Here is a 23,436-nt window from a genome sequence, read left to right on the forward strand (position 1 = left end):
TTTTTATTTTTCTCTTAAAGACATCCTACTGACAAGTGTTGAGAATTAGCTTGTGTGCCAAAACACTCAAACAACGCTGGTTCTGGTTCGTCCAATGTGATTGTGATGTCCACGTTAAGTCAAAATCTAACTTTCCTTTATACTTTCCCAAGAACACTGTTCTTACAATTAATCATACTTTTGGGCTGATGTGGCTCAGTTGGTAGAGTCATCGCCTCTCAGCCGGAAGGTCAAGGGTTCAATACCCAGCTGAACAACATGTCGGATGTGTCCTTGGGCAAGACACTTTACCCCACATTGCACTTCGGTGGCGGTGTATGAATGGATTAGTGTTGTACTTACTCTCTCTGATGTACGTCACTTTGGATTGAAGCATCTGCTCAGTGAATTGTAGAATTTTTTCAAATCCATATTCATGGACTTTGCCCTGCTCTCTGTTAGCTCTTTACGTGAGAGCACATAGATCAAATTACTTCTGGTAGGCGCTATAGTACTGGAGTAGACATTTATTAATGGTATCCACTACATCGTGATTTCACTAATGGTGTTTTTGTTTTTTCAAACAGATAAATCAGTGAACCCATCTGGTTGTGAGGAATGATTTAAGAGCCTTTATTGAAGTAACACTCCAGTTTAAAAACTACAACCAGAACACATGTCAATAAAAATTAACAACAATAAATGTAACAAATGTACGTAAAGTATCATTAAGTATTTGGTATTATGCAGAAGAGATACTGCGAGAATATTATTAAATGGATCAAATTGTTATGTTGTCATCATCTATGTTTTGTTTTTATTCTTTAATAATCAAGATATTAGATTTGCTGTTTGTCTTGCTAACAGCTAGTAGCCAATGTAGTGAGAACGCCCATGAAAGTGAAGGAGTTGTAATTAGTAGTCAGCAAGACCTGCTCCAACAGTTCTCTGCCTTTCTCTCTTGCCACCACGGAGCACATGGCTTTTTTCCACATATTCACCAAGGTCCCACCTGGCAGATGAAAAAAGTAACAATGGTCTTTTAGGCTCAGAGAAAAGCAAAACAAGTCGATATTAGAATATTGGTGTGCCTGTGTGTGACTATCATACCCAGAGTTGTGTTGATGCTATCCATCCAGGAGAAGGTATACAGGGAGTTGTTCTCTTCAGTACTCAGACCTTCGATGTTAGGGGCAACATCACCCTCCTTGATGTACAGGTATGACACAGGGAACACATTTACAGAAGTATCCAGATTAAAGAAATGTCATTTTGAAATATTTGTATGGACGTGGTTGTGGGTACGGACCTTTAAGACTCGACCAGGCAAAGGGATCAAAAACTTTGAAGCCTTTTCCAAGTTGGATTGGAAATGTGCAGCAGCAACATACTCTGCTGAGTTCTGCCAGCTGTTTGCAAATGACACCTCTGGAGCAGAGTAGTGGCTCTTCCTGGAGGGGAGGATAGGACACAAAGTGTTCAGACATCAGAGAGTTTGAAGGATTTGTTCATATCTTTCAGGAATAGGCTTGGTTGTTTTGTTGCAGATTTTGATGACAAGAATGAAAATAATATAAACACATAAATATAATGTCTAAAAAATTCAGATTGTCTCAATCACTACAGGAGTCAATGAAGATAGCAGTGGGAAAAGGTAGTGGTAGATGAGAGAAGAAGAAGAACTAAGAAATCAGTTAGCAATACTTAAAAGTGCAAAATATCTTATTAGTAATGTTCAGCCAAGAAAATATGTGACAACTTCACAGCAAGAGGTGGATGAACATTTGGAAAAGCACCACTCTGATGCAATGACAAATAGAGAAATGGGCCTTCCACCTGGTATTCAGACATAGAACTTAGTATGTTTAGCAAACATGGTGGAAGGAGGAGGAGGCTGTGATAAGGCAAGCAAAAGCATGCATGATGTCATGGCCAAATACATTGCTTTTAGTAATTCTTTGGGCCTTTTTGCCTTTATTGGATAGGACAACTGAAGAGAGACAGGGCATGTTGAGAGAGTGGGGGGTGACATGCAACACCGAGCCAAGGGCCATGAGGACTATGTCCTCCGTACAAGGGGTCACCACCTTAACCGTTAGGCTACCTGCTTGGTGTCACAATAAAACCTCTTTGGCTATGTTTCGCTGTTGTTGCCTTTTTGTTAATGCAAAAATCCATCAGATACAGGCTTGCTGTGTAGTATTGTTATTGATATATTTTCTTCATATTTTTGGTGAAGGAAAATCAAATGTTATCATATATTTCTAAGCAATAATCAGATTTAATTTGATACAGCGCTCACGATACCATGCTCATAAGCTTTTAGTTTTCATACAATGGTTGATGGGTGGGGGGAGGAGCAGGGACAGACTGGGGCTAAAAAAAGGCCCTGGACTTTTTCCAAAATAGAACATACGCGATTTCGTGTTTAAATAACCACTTGCCAGTGTTTAGAGATACTATACCACAAGCCTACTAGACTGAAGATATTCACAGATAACAACATTTCACAATCAATGATCATTTCTGAGGTGTTTATTTATAACAAAACTACAATAAAACTACAGTAAAACCAAAGTATTTCAGAACACTGTCAAAGAAGGTAGTCTCCCTGTCATCTTTTGAGCTGCAACTATCTTCAGCCTGAATTAAATGATTTAATATATATATATATGCTGTTAGGTAATATACATAGCCAGTTGATTGTATAACATCAGATGCTTAAGAATTACCCTTAAATAACCAATTTAATATTTCAATATCATAACCTACCCTTTAATAAATTAAACTGTCCAAGTATGAGGACAATGGCTGTGCCTAGGCTACTTTTAATTAGGCTGTCATTTTTGAGAAAAGAGGACAAAACACAGTGTTTGTGTGTGTGATAGAGAGAGAGGGCGAGAGTTCCCTCCCCAAAACGCAAAAGTATTTTTTTGTCATCTTCCCATTTTTCTTGCATATCAGATGTGACACTGGAAATTAATGAAATAATCGCGGACTACCCGAAATTACGGTGTTATTTTATTATTTTCCATATTGCGTTATTGGTTCGTTTGTGATATTTCACGCATTAACGTTGTCGGCCCCACACACGTCTGGTTGGACTGCCCTGAATCGTGGTGAAAACTCGACATTCATAGCAACATAACCCAAATAAATAGGTTAGCCTATTATAGCCTACTTATGTACTGCTTCTGCAACTTACCAGCACCTCTCGCTCTTCTTCGCTCGTCTGTCCCTGCACTACCGGGGGATGCTCTGTCTCAACCTCCTCCTCTTGGCCGTCCTCCGCAGTCTTGCGTGGCTCAATAGGCCTGCTAAATAGCTCAGTAAGCTTTTTACATTTTGATGCCTCCGCCTCTAATGATTTGACCCTCTTCTATTTCGATTTCTCCCAGCCACCTTTCGCCTTACGCTTTCTACCTGACATTTTCTTTCCCTCTTCTTTGTGGTTTTTTTGTTGTTTGTTTCAAGTTTGGTGTCTTTTCCCCACGTAATAAATTATCGTATTGGCGCCCTCTGTTGTTTTGACATTAATATCGCTGATCATTGTTTTCTTCTTCTGATGAGCCACACAGGCCACATAAAGGGACGGCCGTTCTGGACTTTGACAATCCGCCCCTGGTGAGGAGTAGAGAAGTTAGGATTGTTATTGGCTTTTTGAGCTGACGCCAGGTAGTTTGGTCCTTTAAGCGTTATTGACTGTGTTGTCAGCATTTGGTCCCTCTCCCAAAGCAGATTTGGCAGAATGTCCAAAGCCCACTACGTTCCACAAATTCTCTTAACTTATAAAGTCTACTAAAACAGTGAGCAAAGAGCACATTCAAAAATGATGTCTAACTATCTTAAAGTAATAAACATTAGATGGATAGATAGATAGATAGATAGATAGATTACTTGGTGTTGCATGTGGCAGATGCATAAGTTGAAGCCATTTGGGCCTGCCAGTAGAGACCAAGGAGAGCATCTTTCTTCTCATTTTCAGGAAGAGGACTATCAGTCGCAGCTTTAAGGCCCTTCATCACACACAAAGAACATGACTCTAGAAATTTAGCATTAATATAGCGGATAACCACAGCAATTATACACTTTGTGAGAAAAGCATGACACTTCTAGCATAGTTATCATATGACATGAGGTTTATTTTCAGATTGGAGATGTCATCATTTGGACATAGAACGGGACATTGCACCTCAAATAAATGTGTACAGTGTGGTTCCTGAATTAAGCCTAAATTGTTCAGCATTATAGACCCAGTGGACTGGCAGCCATCTTGGATTTGACATCTCACAGACCTTGGCAGTCAAGTCTGATTTCCCCCCCACATCGGAAAATAAACATTGTGGTATAAACTAACTATGCTAGAAGTTTCATACTTTTCTCATAAAGTGCAGGATTTGTCATAATAAGAGAGCGTATCTGCTCTAACAGTATACTGTAAGTTCCCAAAGAAGGAAATGTTGATGTGGTTTTGTTTGTGTGACTGTAAGTCATTTACCTGAAAAAAGGCATCCCACTTAGACATAGCATCAGGGAACAAAGCGGAACAGTCAGCATATGTGGTGCAAAAGTCCGTTACACCCTCAGGCACCTGCATCTGGACCTAGTAATACATAAAATTCAGACATAATTTCAGTCACTACGATATTATCAAAACCTTAGATATTTCAAGGTGTCCTTGCTGCATGACTCTGAAATTGGAAACCATTGTTCAGTCCCCAAGCCTTTTATAGGGATGGGTCTTCCCCAACAACCCCTTTAATGTTTAAAAGTCAGAGTGGTCTTCTATGAAGGTTGAAAAAGAAATTAAGCTCCAATCCTATATCCCATATTTAAAGAGCAACCATTGGCTGTGACGTAACTAATCTTTCAATTACTTTGTCCATAATGCTGAGTTTTAATGTTGAGAAATGATTATAGCCATTATGTATTAATATATCTGCATGCTAACATGCTACACTACACAGATAATACAGTACAGATTGCACCTACTTAACCCTTGTTTGTTGGCATTGTCATTTTGAGCATTTTAGCATGCTGATGTTGGCAAGCCAAAATCCCAGGGCCGTATTCATAAAGTTCTTGAAGATCAGACTAAAAAAAAAAAGCTATTCAGAAAGCTAAGGTGATGGCTGAAAGACAGAGAGATAGGAGAAATGTCCTCAAAACACTAAATGACAGTGAGTTAGAGAATTCAGTTAGTCAGAATTCCTGAACGTGCAGGCCCAGCCCTATTGGCCGGTCCATAGCTCTGGTAGTTTGAGTTAAATCTCAATTTAAGAGAAAAAATGGCTTGTGTACCGGCACTCCTTCTCCCATGAATCCATTGTGTGCAGCGGAAAGGAAGGGCAGGACAGAAACAAAGTAGTTCCCACCTGAAGGAGAAATAAGCAATTTGGAAATTTAAATAAATGTATGAGAATTTTTTTAATAAATATACCAGTAACAAGTGGTACCATGTCATTATCTAACTCAGGGCAATTTTTATTTAGAGCAGGCATAGACCATTTTATTATTTTGTATTTTACTTACAGCCCCACCAACTCTCAGTAGAAATACACATAGTATCTCCTGTCTCCATGCCACAGGCTGTGGTTCCAGTAGGGTCAACAAGACGTCCTGCAGAATCAAGACATATAAAATACCATCAGTTTGTTTCAGGACTTTTTGGTGGCTAGTGTCAATTTTTTTCAGCATGTTTTTTGAGTTGACTGGGAGACTATCAGTTAAAGTTGGATATGTAGTTTGAATGAGACCATGCAAGATTTCTGGTCTCTCTGCTTTGTCATTGATTTCCTGTCTTGTACTAGTGCTGCACCATAACTTTCTAATCCCATCACCAACGCAGCATCCACCTGCAGGCTCCGGTTTAAGATATTATGTCTTTACTCCTCAAATTCAGCAAATAAAATAAATTTGCAAGGGGTGATGAGGTCAGAGCCTGGACGCCAAACTGAAACTATGTTCTGCAAATGTGATTTGTCCGACGTTTGCATAGTTTGTGGGAAATGATTAGATTAATCAATTTCCGATCAACAGGGAGAAGCATGTTCTTTAAGTTGACTGGGGCATTGGTTCCCAACCTTTGGTCCTAAAACTGCTTTGAATTGAATTTTGAGAAGCTGACTCTCATCAGCCCGACAGTCAGAAAAACATCAAAGTAATGCGAATGCTGAAACTGTTCTTTATGCGATTTAACCCGATTCTGATTCTGATTCTGATTTAATAGGTATGAGGTCATTCAAGGCTGATTTTTATTTATTTAATATATTTATTAAATTTCATTAGTAAAAATAGACTATGTACATTATTAAACATAAATGCTGCAATATGATGAATTGTACTGTAAAGAGTTAACTTAAAGCTAGTTTACATCTGCAGTCCCTTGGCAGGTCTAGGTGATATAGATCTACAAGACTTCAAATAATATATTTTTGCATGAACATAAAGATCATTTTTTAAATCTTACCTGAAGTTAGCATCCACCCAAGCTGAAGCGGCAGTCCCCAAAATGGACTTTCATTAGCACCTGTTCCCATGGGTCCCATTAAGGGATCTGTAGCAGCGATCAACAATCTGTAAAGACTCATGCGGTGAAGAAAGTTCCAGGGATTTGGCATCACGACTTCATTCTGTATCGGCAGTTCGGTCAGTTGGCTGGCTGTTTGTGCCCATAAGATGGGCATGCCATTATCTAGAATAACCGCAGAGCTGCTGAGAGAAACAGCGCAGGCCAGGAGGCTGAGAACCGTTTGATGCAGCATGGCAGAGGAGCTGGGAGACTGCAGACAGGGATGGCGTCAAGTGCGTCTTCCCTGGACTGAGAGTTGGCTTATAAACCGCTGCAGATTACATTTTTGACCAAAACAAACAGAAGCACTCCTGGACAAAGACACACACTAGTCCATGATACACTTTGTGCAGTGGACCTTCATTGACAGACCGATTACGCAATGTGAGTAAATAAAATTGTAGACTCTCTTTGAATTCTCAGAAACCATAGGATTACTAGAAAGAAATCACAGACAAACATCATCAAACAGTAACCAATCAATTCTTCAGATGACCTCTCTCTAACTGATATTTAAGATTCTCATATGGGAACCAATAACAAGCAAAGTTTAATGTTCTTTCTACGCAGACTGGATTCAAATGTAAAGGATTCAAATTTAAACTTATTACACAAATGTATTGTAAAGGCCAAACAATGGTTTATTTGCAATCACCAATATATATTAGTCTGAGTACACTGGATGTCGCTGTTCTGCCTTGGTTCAAGTACAAAAGACAGGACATCATTGTGAAGCTCAGGTGCAGGAGTTAAAGCGGGCCAGTCCAGCACTGCGGACCACTAACAGATTCAGAGGCAAGGAATTGCTTTCAAGTCGTTCCTAATTGCTTCTGAACTGCCCGGTGTGTTTTGCTCTATGTTGGATAGAGCCCAGCTGCATTTTATTATTGCTACTTAACATTACTGTGCAACTGACTGATATACAGTGCTGTGGGGTTTTGGCAAACAGATGCTTGTGGCAAAAGATGATCCAAAACGTAGCAGCGTTGGTCTTTGGCCTACACAAAATAGCACATGTCACTACGCTCTTCATATACCTCCACTGGCTCCCAGTTACTGCTCACATTAAATTTATAACCCTGTTGCTCGCTTACAAAACAGCAACAACAAAAAACATTTCTCCTTACCTGGACTCTCTCATCCAGGTCTAAATCCCCTCCTGTCCACTATGTATGCGATGAAAGGCTTCTGATCCAACCTTCACTTCCTGTACTTATTCTCTTATGTACGTTGCATTGGACAGAAGCGTCTACTACATGAATTGTAAAATTGTAGAAAATATAGCTGTTATTAATTAAAACAAAAAAAGTATTTTTTTGCCAAGATTTATTGAGGATTCAAAATCCACACATATGATGTCATATTTTCAAGTTACCATACAAAATGAGGGAGCAATGGGAGGATGATGGCTTACGACATCATGGAACACACTAACCTTAGAGCTCACTTTATGATATTGTAGTATCACCTCACCAGGTTGCAATCACACCTGAGGAATAGACTTAATGGAAATATTGTTGCCACTATACTAACATCAAGGGACTTGACTAAAGAAATGAATGAGGAAACATCGGGTTTAGAGTAGGCAGATGAAGCTGCATTTTGCTGTGGTTGTTGTCACTCATAGAGGTGGAATCATTTCAGTAGAAAATAGCATGAAAAATGAAAAAATGTGCTTTGCAGCAGTGTGAATGGGTATAAATGGATTACTGATGGACACTTGACAGCAGTCAGTGTGTGAATGTGGTGTGAATGGGTAAGTGCAGTGTAAAATGTGCTTTTAGTAGTCAGAAGACTAGAAAAGCGCTACAAGCTCAAGTCCATTTACCATTTGCTTTGCTTGCTGAAGAAGAAAATCTGCAACTGGAAATGTCATAGAAACCTATGCCTTTTGGACCCTGGTAGTTCAGCTACATTTTGCTCTGAAAATCTGCTGCAAAAGATGAATTAGAACCAACTCCCACAGTGGGGCAAGAAAATGTTACACCAGCTCAGTCCTTGAAAGGTTTGGAAATATCTGGACCTAACACTAATTACTTACACTAATTTACATTCTTACAGAAGTGCTTGGACAAAAAAGACTTCTAGTAACTATTGACAACATAGTGACACCTGAAGAACGGGAGAACACTTGTCCAAGGTGCACAACCCAACCGTTGACGCACATGTTGACCTGTTTATTGGAACCTTTGAAGGTCATTAACATGGTCTATAGCATACGGTTCATTCCCCCAGGTTAACAATTTACTATGAGAATGGTGCACAGATGGGTTGTGAATGGTCCACAGCCACTAAATGAAAAGCAATGCTTTAAGTTTACTTCTGTCATGGTGAACAGGATCTCTGTAGGTAAGACCACAAATAATTATTTCTTTGCGATCATCATGTTTTGAGTACACTTTTAGGGGTCACTGTTCTGTCTCACTTCATTCATAAAAGACGACAACATCATTGTAGAGGTCAGGTGTGAACCCAGAAGGGCAAACTGTTTTTGATTGATATATGCTGCAAACCGTTTTGTATGGAAATTGTTGGTTTGTATCATCAGTCAGTCAATCACTCAATCAATCAATCAATCAATCAATCAATCAATCAATCAGTCTATCACTCAATCTTTATTTGTATAGCGCCAAGTCAAAACAAATATGATCTCACACTTTACGTAAGAGCAGTTAAAACACATTATTCTTTGTTAGATTATTAACAAGACTCAACATTAATCCATCATGAACACCAAGCAAAGTTACAGTGGCAATGAAAATCTTACTTTAAGAGACAGAAATGTTGAGCAGAACCAGCCATCTGTGTTGGGCTTGGAAAGTGGTATAGAGGGAGATGCAGAAAGAAAGGGACGGATAGAGACAAACAGCAACAACAGCAACATTGAATAAGACAAATTTATAGCTACAATGGCAGTAATAATGTGTAGTATTAGTAGTAACAGTTAATTATGATGATAGCCTGATCAGTCTAATATTAACATTAGCAACTGAAACGGACTGATTATGTTAAAGGAAGAATGTGCAACATTTGGTGTTGACAGTGGAGATCAGAGCATGTGTAAGGCCCATGAAGGATGTGTCCTGAACATCCAGCCGGGACCCTTAGATCAGAGGCTCCTCCAGCAGCTAGTATTGGGACAGAGTGGGCTCCTGTCTCTTCCATAAAATGTTTTAAAAAGGCTCTGATACAAAGACGACAGTTTAAACGGATTAAAACAGTGAGTATTCATTAAAAACAGGGACTAATCATGCCTGAGCATCTGGAGGCCTTGAAATGTTTGACCAAAACCTCCCGACACTGAAGGCACAGAGTTAGGAGGGAGTGCATCTTCTGCAATAAAAAACTGTTGACAGGCTGCCTCCTTATCGCTGAAAATCATGTATATATGGTAAATGGATGTGGACTTGAATTGCACTTTTCTAGTCGTCCCAACCACTTTAAGCTGCTTTTTACTACATGTCATATTCACACATTCACACACTGATGGCAGGTACTGCTACGTAAAGTGTCTTTCAGTGTTAACTAATCCCTTTCACACAACACTGGCCCTGCGACTCGAAGGACTGTGGCTGCAGAATCTCGAAATCAAACGTAGCAAGCTTCAGGTTGAGAGACGACTGACTCTACCACCAAACCACAGCTGCCCCGATGAGTTTTTTTTGACTGATTGGGGTGTAAAAATGTAGTGAAGCTGATTTACAAGAGAGTAATGGTAAAAAATGTGTGCTTCAAGTCCTCACACTGTAAATAAATAATTGACTTTTGGAAGACTTGTCATTTGAAATGTTGTGATTCTGCCTGAAATGGATAGTGGAAGGTCTATCCAGCAATTGAGAATGCGATTTATTGTTTTGAGTCGTGGCGTGATGTTAAGACTGGGCAGCTCTGACAGCCTGAGAGTTATGTTAATAACTAAATATGTAATGTGACCCGTGCATAAAGGTATGGGTGGTGTATGGACTGCCGCATCCCAGCAGTTACCATGTAATGAAAGTATGGAGGATTTGTTACAGTTACAGGATAGTAGGAAGAATACTTTATCATCTGCGTACAGACTTATCTTGATGCATTTTGGGAGTTTGACTTGACTTATGGTGGGTGTTCTGACCACTGGCTGCTGCCAATTGTTACCTGAATATTGTTCACAGAGATGGAGATATTGTGAACAAAGACAGAGTAGATATACTAAATAACAGGCAACACTTTTTATAATGATTTTCCCATAAGTGTTTTTTTAAGTTTCTTTATTTTTTTCTTATTTATTATCATAACCTAAAATACTATAAAAAGTGGCTTTAGTCTGGTTTGGTAAAGTTAATGTGATTTGTGTTGAAATAAAAACTGTTACAAAGATCTTGTTTGTTTGTGTGTCCTCTTTTTGACTCTTTCAAATGTTTCTGTTCCTGTTTCAATAATGGCAGGAAACAGATGCCATGAATAGATATGTTAAGAGGCGTTGTGTCTTTAAAGAGCACTGAAGGATGAAGCCAATATTATTTTAATGTGATGTAACAGAAATATAAGCAGTTTTCTCCTAAGATATATACAGGATGCATCTCTGAATTTGGATACTCTGCTCTGCTGGGATACCAGTCAAACTTTAGAGGTCATAAGAATTTATTTTACAGTAAAATACTTTACCAAGAACATTTGATCTTATCTTACTTCAGGTTATATTTTAATTATCCATGTGAACCCATGACAGTGATGAAGTTTAAAAATCTTTTATTAAAATAAAAGTGCAGTTTTAAAAAACTTGCAATTAGAAGAAGACAATTTTAAAATACAGAATTATGATTTTCATATCTGTTCTTTAAATTACAAAAAGTATTACAAATTAAGCAGAAGGGACCCTTGTCAGAATATTATTATATAAATCACATTTACGATTTTATAACCTTAGTATTGTTTGCATTTCTCATTCAGCTTTGTTTATTCTATACTTAAAGTTTCTGTTTATTTGTTTGTCTTGCTCAACAGCCAGTAGCCATTGTAGTGAGGACGCCCATGAAAGTGATGGAGGAGTAGGCTTTGGTTGACAGGAGCTCCTCCAACAGCCGACTGCCTTGCTCTCTTGTCCTCAAAGAGCACATAGCTCTTTTCCAATAAGACACCAATGACCCATCTGACAGATGAAAAAAAAATCACAATGATCCTGTAAGGCCCACACATAAAGAATAACAAATGTATATCATATTATATGTATTATGTGTATGACTATCTTACCAACTGCTTTGTCGAGGGTATCCATCCAGGAGAATGTATTCAGTACGTTGTTCTCCGCCTCACTCAGACCTTCAATGTTAGGGGCAACATCACCCTCCTTGATGTACAGGTATGACACAGGAAATAACATTTAGAGAAATAAATACACATTTTTAAAACTTTATTAATGGATAGACAGGGTTGTGGGTATGTACCTTTAAGATTCGACCTGGTAGAGGGGTAATAAACTTTGAAGCCTTTTCCATATTGGATTGGAAATGTGCAGCAGCAACGAACTCCCCTGAGTTCAGCCAGCTTTTTGCAAATGCCATCTCTGGTGCAGAGTAGTGGCTCGCCCTTCAGGAAGAGAAGACAAGACAGAGATTGAGACAGACATCGTCATGTTAAAACGACTTGTTCAGCGTTTTGAGGAATAGGCTTGATTGTCTTGTTGCAGATTTTGATGACCAGACTGATGATAATACAAATATAAATATATCATATAAAGTGGTGATATAAAGTCAAAGCAAGCTGACTAGGTGAAGAATGCATGATTGAAAACAGAGTGAAACAGTTGGCCTCGGCCCAAAATCATGCCTCATTTACATATTAGCAGAACTATGGTCCCTGTCTGCTTAAAGTCTGAAAAAGGAACAAAGAAAATCCGTCATCTGTAGCAGTTGTAAGCCTGTAAAAACTTCGACCAGTGGCTGCCACGAGGTGCCATTTTTTACGAACCAATCATGCCTCACTGTCTCACTGTCTCCCTGCTCCTTCTCTATCCCATGCATGTAAGAGCCCATACTCAAAGCGAGCTGAGGTCCGCTTCTGGACCAATCGCGCTTGTGTATGCAAGTGAGGGGCGTGACTTTTGAGGGAGCACAGAGGGGAGTGGGTGGGTGCAGACAGACCACTGAGGGAATGCTACTTTCAAAATCATGCTATTTTTTAGAAAATTACCAACCCTGCCTTTAATTACCAGAAGACCAGGGGAAAAAATTACTGGTAATGGGAAGTTCTTTCTCCTTACATTTCCACAATGAACTTTTTGTTTGGAGATGACTTCATTTAAAGCTGCAACCTCAGGGGCTGAGAACATTTTTTTTTTCAAAACTGCAGTTTCTTAAGTGGCCACTTGAGGCTCGCTCCAAAGTCAGTCAATCACCATAAGGCCCTATTTTAAAAAGCCCAACTTTAAAGCTTATGTAAACATGTTGACAGTCAGGTACAAAAACTGTCTGTCAAGCTAATTTCTAAAACAATTTAAATGATACACACTATGGTGTGGTCAGTGATGGTCGGTTTGATGTTGGTCTTTGTCTTTTGGTTTCTGTTAATTTTGGCAACCACTGTGGACAAAGCTCTTTGCTATCTCAGATTTTCTTCTCTCCGCTGTACCTGTGTAGTTAACGCTAATGTTTTCCGCAAAAAATCCCGTCCTGCTTTATTTTTTGTAGTCAAATGTATCACTCATCAAGGATATTTACTCAAATATTTATGTTAAAAGAAAATACTCTTTCTACAGCGTGCTGCTCCTTGCCTCATTTGACACTGCTGTGGTTTTAGGAATAGAAAATAACAATAAAGAACTACTCTGTTTGATAGATAGATAGATAGATTGGTAGATAGATAGATAATTACTTGGCTTCGCATGCAGCAGATAGATAAGTTGAAGCTAATTGGGCCTCCCAGTAGAGATGAAGGATAGCGTCTTTCTTCTCATTATCAGCTAGAGCAGAAGCACCCGTTGTGATGAGACCCTTAATGAAACACAAAGAACATTTAAGAAAGTTAACACAAACTACAGAAATGTGACATTGATATAAGTGCCTCTGTTAGTGGATTTGTTGTGATTGTAATTTACCTGGAAAAAGGCATCCCACTTAGTCATGGCATCAGGGTAGCGAGTTGAACAGTCGGCATGTGTGGTGCAATAGTCTGTAACACCCTCAGGCACCTGCATCTGGACCTAAAAATGTCATACAAAGTCCACATTACAATCATTATTATAATTCTAATTATTATTAACACCTCCTAAAGGCCTCTAGCTGCATGGCTCTGGTTAAAGCAGATGCCGCTCTTGAACACCAGCATGAAACCAAAACAAACTGCTTTTTAGCCACACCTCGGCCAGCTTCACATTGCATGTAAATTGACACAGAATGACTGTGATCTAAAAACAAGATTCAAAGGATTTAGCCTATATGGTCCTTATTTCCCTGAATACAGCTTCAGGAAGCGGCTAGCATAGCTGCAGACCCTTTAGCCGATGTCATGACCTCTGGACAGTGTCTGAAGAATCAGGTCTAGCGTTGAGCATACTTGTCCTCACGCATAGGTTGTCCTTTCACATGTATTCTGGAAAAGCTCAGTATGGTCTTGTTTGAAATTGTCTTACTTTAAGTTAAAGATGTACAACTGCATGTATACCTTCACTCCTTCTCCCAGGAATCTGTTGTGCGCAGCCGAAAGGAAGGGCAGGGCAGAAACAAAGTAGTTCTCACCTGAAGGAGGAAGAAGCATTTTTTTAAAGTCGAATTTTAAAGTAGATTGTTTTTGTTTTTTTTGGAGCAGGCCTAGACCTTACTCGTTTATTATTATTTTATATTTTCTACTTACAGCCCCACCAACTCTCAGTAGATATACACATATCTCCTGTCTCCATACCACATGTTGTAGTACCAGTGGGGTCAGCCAGACGCCCTGCAGCATCAAGACAATGTACAAAGCCTTCAATCTGTTTCAAGACTTTTTGCTATCTTGTTTAAAATGTTTTAAAATGATCATTTCAGGATAACACAGGGTATCAATGTTTTTTTCAGTTGACAAAGTTAGATTGTATTTAATATGTGTGAGAAATCCAGAGCTTCAAGATTTCAATTGATTCAATTAAAGCTTTTCAACCCATTAAAAACAAAAAAAATTATCTTACCTGAGGTCCGCATCCAAGCAAGCTGCAGCGGCAGTCCCCAAAATGGACTTTCATTAGCACCTGTTCCCATGTATAAAATTAATGGGTCTGTAGCAGCGATCAACAATCTGTAAAGACTCATGCGGTGAAGAAAGTTCCAGGGATTTGGCATCACGACTTCATTCTGTATCGGCAATTCGGTCAGTTGGCTGGCTGTTTGTGCCCATGAGATGGGCATGCCATTATCTAGAATAACCGCAGAGCTGCTGAGAGAAACAGCGCAGGCCAGGAGGCTGAGAACCGTTAGACGCAACATGGCTGAGGAGCTGGGAGACTGCAGACAGGACTTCCCTGGACTGAGAGCTGCCTTATATAGATCTGCAGTTACATATTTTTTTGACCAACACAAACAAAAACACACTTACACAAGGACACGCATTAATCAATGTTACACTTTGTCCAATGGACAGATAAGATACTGTGAGCAAATAATTCTCTAAACTCTGTTTAAATACCCGGAAAAAATAGCTCACTATTAAACACACTCTAACACAAAGAGTCAAAGAGTCACCAATCAAGTCCTAAGTAGACCGTTAACATAATTTCCTCACAGCCATTTAAGCTTCTCATCTGGAAGCCAGTAACATGCAAAGCTGAATGCTCTTTCAAAGCAGATTTTTTTAAGAGGATTGGGGTTTGAATTTGTTGGACAAAGCTCACATCGAGAAACAATATGAGGAAAGGGCTTTTAAGTATATATAGTAATGCTTTCCTAAAATTATGCTCTTCATAACTTTTTTATTGCACCATAAGCCAGGTGATTGAAAATAGTATGGTACATCACATTGCTATTAAAGTGTTGAATAGCAATATTGAGGCACTGTTCTCCAGAAAGTATTGATTATAATTGATTTGTTTAAGGTTATATGATGTAGCTGAACACGATATCTTGACAGAAACCTATATCCGCTTATTAAAGCATGCTGTGAGTTGGTTCTCAAGGTAGAATATAATAATATGTTCAGTGGGCCAGTTCTTTCTCGTCCTTCCTCCTTGTAGGAAAATGCATACCCCAGTGTTTAGTATTAGGTTTGTAACATGTATCTAAATTAAGTGTTATAATGTATTAGATACATTTTTTTTAATGATGAACATTATACAGTTATCTATCCGTTCACCTCCTTTAGTGGTACAAACTTTTGAATTTCTGTAGAGTTAGCTCACAGCACATCAAGAAAACATATTAGCACAGGGATATATAAGATATTTATTTCTAATCTAATTACACCAAAAGTCTGAAAATGCTACTTGTAGTGGAAAAATACTATCTGTCTGTTGCCTTCGTTTGACCTTAAAAGATTAGGATGTTCGTGCGTCATTTAGCAATTCGAAACTGTTTCTCTGTATGGCCTTGGTCTGTATCTCCAACAGGAACACTCCTCAGGATCTGGGTACAGCATGACCTTAGATCAGTGCCCTCCTGACAAAGGAGACAAAGGAATTTTTTTGTAAAATGTAGCCCATGCCACGGTGCAAAAAAACTACATTTACCCTAGTGTCCACTTGAGATTGGCTGCAAAAGATCAGAATACCCATGTTAAGATGTAATTTTTACAGCAGAATCAAACTTGTACAAAAGAGAAATTCAGTGTGAATGGCTCATGTCTTTATTGGTACACATTGTATAGGAACACACCTTTTTATAACGTATCTGTTTTGATTATATTAAGGTTATGAATTAGGCATTATTAGGGGGATGTCTGGTCTGATCTGACTGACATATGGTTGCGTTTTTGCTTTGCCAGGAGGATTAAGCCCCGCTTCAGCGCCACCTTTTTGGTTGTTGTTAGTTTAAGGCAGCATTTCTAATACAGTCACCGCTAAAAACTCTGCTCCACAAACCAATGGCTGACGTCACTGAGACAACAACCATGTTTTCAACCAAGTCTTAGGGTTAACTGTGATTTCTGCACACATGTCATTTTTGGCATTTGGAATTTGTGAACAAAAGCTGAGGACAAGCTGAATAAAAAGCTCTCGATTAAGCCTTTTACAGTATTGAGTTAAAATAGTTTTCCAAAATACAAAATTGATTTCATACATATAAACTATTTATTTCTTTTAACCTCTTCACCTCAGTTGCAGTCTTAAGTTTTTCTCTGGAGTAAAGTTCAGAACTCTCCATGGGCTGCAGAGCTTCATGCTGTCTTTGAAGAAGCGGATTTACAGTTTATCTATAGAAATAATTTATCATGCAGCGTAAATAAGATTAGAAAAAAGTTACTTGTTGTATTCAATGAAAAATGGTTAAATGAAATATTGTTAAAACCTAAATTACGAACATATGTCCAAATAAAGCATAATTATGATACCGAATTATATGTTAAAGCAAACTTACCAAGAAATCAAAGATCTTTGGTTGCTCAATTAAGGACAGGAATCCTTCCCTTGGCACTTGAAGTTGGCAGATTTAAAAATATCCAAGAGGAACAGAGAATTTGTGAACTTTGTGATTTAGGAGAAGTGGACAGTGAATCTCATTTTCTTTTGTAGTGTCCCTTTTAAGAGGAACTGAGAGTACCTCTTTTTGATGAAATGTTTGCTCGTGACCCGCAAGTGTTTTGGAGTAATGACGATCTCAGGATGGAATGTTTGTTTACTTCCAATGTTTATAAGTTGGCCTCTTTTGTCACTAAAGCCTGGAGGAAACGTCAGGATGGTTCATATTGTTAGTATTGTTTGGCATCTATTTTTGGTTTTTGGTCTGTTTGTGTGTTTGTATTGGTGTCTTGTAAGCCCTTGTGGGCTGGGCATGCTAATGCATGCATGACACAATAATAAAATAAAATTCATTCATTCATTCATTCATTCATATATAAAGCACCAAATTGCCAAGAGGTGACGTAATTTAGCTTAAGTTTAACCTGTTTGAACCTTTTGCAAACACAGTGTCTAGCCAGACTTTCACAAAGCACTAAATGTCCAACCAAAGCAAACATCTGTTACCTGAACTACTCTTGTTGCACAAATTTGACCAACTGTGTTTGAACATTGATGCACATTCAGGACAACACACAGTTGAGCTCCTTTTTCAAACATCTGAAAATGCTCAAATTGATTGAAACAGGGCTGTAGTCAAGGTTTTTTCCATGTTATTTACTCACTTAACAGTTCAAGTTCATAGTAGCACCGTGTGCATAATTTTTAAGGTAAAGCATAAGGTAGGTAAAATAATATCTGATTTCATTTAACACTTCCTTGGCCTTAACAACCGTTACTAATCCAAACATTTTTTATAAATTCAGGATATAACGATGTCAGTCATCTGAGGCATTACACAAATTCAAGTCCACTTACTATTTCTTAGTAATGTAGAAGAACGCATAATGTTTAAGGGGAATAGTCGGGGGTCAGGCTTACTCTGTTGCTTGTGTTGTGTAAAACATGTCCCTGTTTTATCTTGTCAGCAGGTAAAGTTTGGAGAACCGTATGGTTTGGAGACAAATGAGAGAAAAGTTGTGTTTCAGAAAATGCAGCCCTTTCATCTGGAGGCTCCTCAACATGCCATGGTCAACAAAATAAGTAAGTTATACAGCCCTATACACTGCCTAAAAGATTATACTAAAAAAAAAGACCTGGACTGAATGACAGAATCAGGAAATGAAAATGTGTTTCTGGCTTTGTAAGAGGGAGGAGACGGAGAGAAATTCAGGGTTCATTGTAGAAAACCTGCTCCTGACAAGGTTAGGTTCACAGACTCAGTTACCATAGTAACTGACTCAGTGCTTAAGTAACCTCTATTTCTGGAAAGGACTTGAGTTACCTTCCTTTCTGAAAGAAAAATCCAGAGTTTTCCCAATTTCAGGGTTAATAGACTGTAGTGTTTGCTCTAAATCTGCCCTCATTATGAAAACAACAACCACCAAAAAAATCTAAATTCACATGTATGTTTTACGCCACAAAAAAAACAAATTCAAATCCTATTCGTTCTCAGAGCTAATCAACCATTACATCAAAAGTTAGGAAGAAAATATATTATTATATACGGTTGATTAAAAACTATCAGTTCATTTTGATGTCAGTGCACATGAGAGGCCGTAAGACGACTGATAAGTAAATGATGTGGGACCATTTTTGTGTCTTTAAGGTTATCAATACCATAAGAATTTCAGCAGTATGTCGAGATGTACCAGACAGGGCTGTCACTGTTAATCTGATGGAGCTGCACATTTGACCAGTCTCCTCCCCATCACTAAAACTATAGTTTGGCTTTCACTTTTTCTGTGTTACAGACCGTGTGTCTATAGCGAAGATTGTAAAAGCATGAAGGCAGGTATTGAACTGAAGAGGGCAAAGCATGTTGGTCTTAGGCCTGCTGTGTTTCTCTTGGCTTGTTAACCACCCTGTGAGCTATCGTTATGAAGTAAATGTATTGTTCCAGATCAACCCACAAAACTAAAACTGTTCTTTTAAAATTACAAACCCACACTTTTGTTGGGCAGGGGATCATGTCAGGCCCAGAATGCCTGTTAAATTTGTTACCCTGTCAGCTTATCATGGGCTAAAAAAAAGCCAATTAAAAGTTTAAAAAAATCTTCTGTTATAGAATGAGAGAAGGTTAGCAAGGCCTTTACTACATTTGAGGAAGTGATGATTCCACTGTAGGTTTCAATTGATTATTTTAAGGTCAACCCACAAGGAATAAATAATAGATTCAATTTCACTGAATACTAAATAAACAAAATGTAAAAAAAAAAAAAAACAGGTGTGACTCACACAGGTGAAAATAATCAGGGTGTGGCACACAATCACAGTGGAGGGAAACACACAAAGGCAGGAAATGAAACACTAGGGCAACCAGAAAATAAAACAGGAAACACTGAAGACAATACTAGGAAATAGAACAATGTTAACAAGGTGAAATCTAGAAACACAAGGAATAAATAGACAGGGGAAAAAAAGAAATATTCATACTTTGTAATAATCAAAACAAGATCATACATGACCGTCTTGTCAAATAAAGGGATAGGCATGTGTGGGTATAGGGGCACATTTAAACCTAACTGTCTTTGCAATATCTTTGCTATAGCCCTGTTATACCAACCTGCAAACATCAAATTACAACTTTAACAAGTCCATGTGCTGTTTGAAAAAAGTTACATCTGTATTTGTTATCCAAGAAACACATGAACGTGTTATTCATGAGTGCTCTAATAAATGCAATGAAAAGCACTTTGATAGGGAAGTGATTTAATCTGAAGAAATTGTCATAATATTTCTAGCCTACTTAAAAGGCTGAACAAACCACATATGTTGTTGTAATTACCTCTAGGCCTACTCACTATATTTGTCTGGTAGCCTATTTTGAAAATGTTTTGGTCTGATAAAGATGTAAGGACGGCCACTTGCAAATAAAATTGTTTGCTAAAAGTCTTTTAGCTCATTTTATATTAGCCTAATGCTATCATAACTTATATAAGCACAAGTAAGACAACTCACTGAGGCCAATATAAATGATTTTATATCTCGTCTTTTGCATGAAATTGTCAGCTGTTATGTGTAAGCCTATAGGATACAATGTTTGCACAACAAGGTTCAGACAGTTTAAACAAATCTACTGACTGCAGTGCATGGTCATTCAACCTTTGATTTGCTTCTATTTTAAACATGAAACAACTAAAAATCTACTATAAAATGACTGTTGTGAACAGAACGCTGGGTGTCTGAGACTTGTAGTTTTGTTTATGTTGTTTCAAATGAATGCATAAATAGTGCATATGATGATGAAAGTCACGTTAAAAAAAGCATATGGTTAGGATGATAAGAGTCAGCTGTACTCACAAAGCATGGGGTATGACCTGTATAACCCTCTTTCAGAGAGTAAGTAAACAGAACATGGTTACTTAGATTAGATCTGCTTTCATGGAAGCAGGGATTAAGCACTGTTGACCAACAGGACATATTCTTTATTAGTTAGTTTTATTTGTAATTTCATATAATCAGCCCATAAGACTGGTCAGATGAAGACTAAGGATTTTTAAACACATTATGCAACATACAGGTTTCACATCAGAGTATAGAGTATATCACATGTTGTTGATTTTTCAAGCCTTTACTTGGACAGGATGGTGGATAGAGTTGGCAATCAGGGCCAAATCAAATATTATCTAAAAATGTTACGTTGCATGTTAGTATCTGCGTGTTTACATGGAGGGGTTTCCAGCAAACAGCAGTTTATGGCCAAAGTAAGTGAGCTTGTCCTCAAATAATTCAGCTCATGGTTAAAAATGAAAGATTGATACCAAGTGTAGAGTATTTAACAATAAGTATTTATTTACTGAAGTCAAAGCTGTGTGCTTAATTTGTGGAAAACATATCTATGTAAACAGGCCAAGAATTACAAAAACTCCACAGAGGCAGAGTGCTCACAGACATCTGAAGCTTTGCTAGTTAATCTCAAAAAGCAACAATGACTTTTTAACAAGCTTCACATATCCAGGGACAGAGCGTTTATGAACAGCTTTGTAACAACCCAAAAAACCCATAAAAACAGAAAGCCGTTCTGTGAGGGGAGTTTGTCCGAGTGTTTGGTGGACTCTGCAGCGCTAATATGCTCTGAGAAAAAAAAGAAGAATTTGAGAATGTGCCCCTCTCCCAGCATACCTACAAGATGGATCAAGGACATTGAAGTAAATGTGGAGCTTCAGCTGCAAAACCACACGGACCTGTTTGACCTTTTCTTGTTGGTTCTGCACTTTGATGTCTGCAACACGCAGTTGGAGAAGAAATCCTGATATCTAGTATCCTTTTGTAATACTACTACTACAACAACAACAACAACAACAAAATATATCAGTTCTTAAAATCGGTCTGAAGACACCATTTAAAGAAATATATATTACAAAGACTATTTCAGTTACCTATATCTGTTCTAATTTACTTTTGCATGTGAGTTGGAAGGCCATTTTTCTCAATATTTGGAGATTTGAAGAGTAATGGGGGATATGTACATGCATTATCCATAACCTTACAGTTTTCCTAGAAAATCCTCTTCTATCAGACCATTTCCTTATTACATTCGACTTTGTCCTGCCAGAATTATCTCTGCTTGGAAGAGGTGTGCTCTCTAGAAGTTTGTCTGATAGTGCTGTGGCTAGATTTAAGGAAGCTATTTCAGCTGCTTTTGATTTAGTACCGTGTTTCAACCCAGTTGGAAACTCTTATGATAGGTTTAGTCCCTCTCAGCTAGATCAGTTTGTTGATAGTGCAGTGGATTCGCTGAGAGTTACTCTTGATTCGATTGCTCCCCTGGAACGGAGGGTTGTCAAGCGGCGGAGAGTGGCTCCATGGTTCAACTCAGAAACGCGTACTCTAAAACAATCGTCGCGGAATTTTGAAAGAATATGGCGCTTGACCAAAACGGCAGAATCTCGTTTATTCTGGCAGGATAGCCATAGAAGATATATGAAGGCTCTATGTCACGCTCGAGCTGCCTACTACTCCTCTCTAATCGAGGAAAACAAAGGCAAGATACCTTTTCAGCACAGTAGCCAGGCTGACAGAGAGTCATAGCTCCATTGAGCCTTGTATTCCTTTAGCCCTCAGTAGTAATGATTTCCTGAGCTTTTTCAACAACAAAATTCTAGACATCAGAGACAAAATTGGTAACCTCCTGCCCTCACCTGGTGCAGATACGTCTGATACGGCAGAGACAGTTCCAGGACCAGATATTAGTCTCGACTGTTTTTCTCCAATCGACCTTTCAGAGTTATATTCCATTATTTCTGCGTCGAAACCGTCAACCTGTCTTTTGGACCCAATCCCAACCAAGCTGTTTAAGGAAATCTTTCCCTTAGTTAGCAACTCTATATTAGATATGATCAATTCGTCTTTACTGACAGGCTATGTACCACAGGCATTTAAAGTAGTGGTAATCAAACCTCTACTTAAAAAACCTACTCTAGAGTCAGGAACTCTAGCTAACTATAGGCCTATATCCAACCTTCCTTTTATCTCGAAGATCCTGGAGAAGGTGGTAGCTAATCAGCTGTGTGACTTTCTCCATGACAACAGTTTATTTGAGGAGTTTCAGTCAAGATTTAGAGTCCACCATAGCACTGAGACTGCATTAGTTAAAGTTACAAACAATCTACTTCTAGCTTCAGACAGGGGACTTCTCTCTGTGCTTGTCTTGTTAGATCTTAGTGCTGCTTTTGACACCATTGACCATCAGATCCTACTATACAGACTAGAACATTTACTTGGAATTACAGGGACTGCTTTAAGTTGGTTTGAATCCTACTTATCAGACCGATCTCAGTTTGTACATGTTAATGATGAGTCCTCTAGGCACACTAAAGTTTGCCATGGAGTCCCACAAGGTTCAGTGCTTGGACCAATTCTCTTTACATTATATATGCTTCCTCTGGGAAATATTATGAGGAAACACTCCATACAGTTTCATTGTTATGCAGATGATACTCAGCTTTATGTATCAATGAAGCCCGATGGCACCAGTCAGTTATGTCAGCTAGAAACGTGCCTTAAGGACGTTAGGACCTGGATGACCAGAAATTTTTTGCTACTTAACTCAGACAAGACTGAAGTTATTGTGCTAGGCCCGAAGAACCTCAGAGAGACTTTTTCTAGTGATTTGACTGTCCTTAATGACATCAGCCTGGCATCTAGCACCACTGTTAGGAATCTAGGAGTTCTATTTGATCAAGATATGTCCTTTAGCTCTCACATCAGGCAAATTTCAAGAACA

The 23,436-nt window shown here is 38.5% G+C and overlaps 2 protein-coding genes across 2 annotated transcripts; both read right to left on the minus strand.

Moving 5' to 3' along the window:
- Positions 1 to 771: 771 nt before the first annotated feature.
- LOC132985139 (protein LEG1 homolog) lies at positions 772 to 6,817 on the minus strand. The gene is made up of 8 exons (XM_061052356.1): positions 6,449 to 6,817; positions 5,512 to 5,598; positions 5,281 to 5,354; positions 4,478 to 4,582; positions 3,877 to 3,995; positions 1,289 to 1,430; positions 1,090 to 1,186; positions 772 to 991 (listed from the first exon to the last, which is right to left on the minus strand). Exons 1-8 carry the CDS (start codon positions 6,741 to 6,743, stop codon positions 840 to 842), a joined length of 1,071 nt encoding a protein of 356 aa, XP_060908339.1. The 5' UTR covers positions 6,744 to 6,817; the 3' UTR covers positions 772 to 839.
- Positions 6,818 to 11,261: 4,444 nt separating this feature from the next.
- LOC132985140 (protein LEG1 homolog) lies at positions 11,262 to 15,011 on the minus strand. The gene is made up of 9 exons (XM_061052357.1): positions 14,691 to 15,011; positions 14,378 to 14,461; positions 14,189 to 14,262; positions 13,623 to 13,727; positions 13,400 to 13,518; positions 11,974 to 12,115; positions 11,780 to 11,876; positions 11,452 to 11,678; positions 11,262 to 11,359 (listed from the first exon to the last, which is right to left on the minus strand). Exons 1-8 carry the CDS (start codon positions 14,983 to 14,985, stop codon positions 11,527 to 11,529), a joined length of 1,068 nt encoding a protein of 355 aa, XP_060908340.1. The 5' UTR covers positions 14,986 to 15,011; the 3' UTR covers positions 11,262 to 11,359; positions 11,452 to 11,526.
- Between the last annotated feature and the right edge of the window lie 8,425 nt (positions 15,012 to 23,436).

This window comes from Labrus mixtus, chromosome 12 (genome assembly GCF_963584025.1).
Source record: "Labrus mixtus chromosome 12, fLabMix1.1, whole genome shotgun sequence".
NCBI lineage: Eukaryota > Metazoa > Chordata > Actinopteri > Labriformes > Labridae > Labrus > Labrus mixtus.

Excerpts from the sequence above, each read along its gene's own strand:
- LOC132985139 (XM_061052356.1), bottom strand. The coding sequence starts at position 6,743 with ATGCTGCATCAAACGGTTCTCAGCCTCCTGGCCTGCGCTGTTTCTCTC. Across the intron at positions 4,583-5,280 it reads TCATGGGAGAAGGAGTGCCG|GTCCAGATGCAGGTGCCTGA; the intron begins GTACACAAGCCA and ends ATGTATTACTAG. Across the intron at positions 1,187-1,288 it reads TGCCTGGTCGAGTCTTAAAG|GAGGGTGATGTTGCCCCTAA; the intron begins GTCCGTACCCAC and ends CTGTACATCAAG.
- LOC132985140 (XM_061052357.1), bottom strand. The coding sequence starts at position 14,985 with ATGTTGCGTCTAACGGTTCTCAGCCTCCTGGCCTGCGCTGTTTCTCTC. Across the intron at positions 14,263-14,377 it reads TACTGAGAGTTGGTGGGGCT|GTGAGAACTACTTTGTTTCT; the intron begins GTAAGTAGAAAA and ends TTCCTCCTTCAG. Across the intron at positions 11,679-11,779 it reads TACCCTCGACAAAGCAGTTG|ATGGGTCATTGGTGTCTTAT; the intron begins GTAAGATAGTCA and ends TTCATCTGTCAG.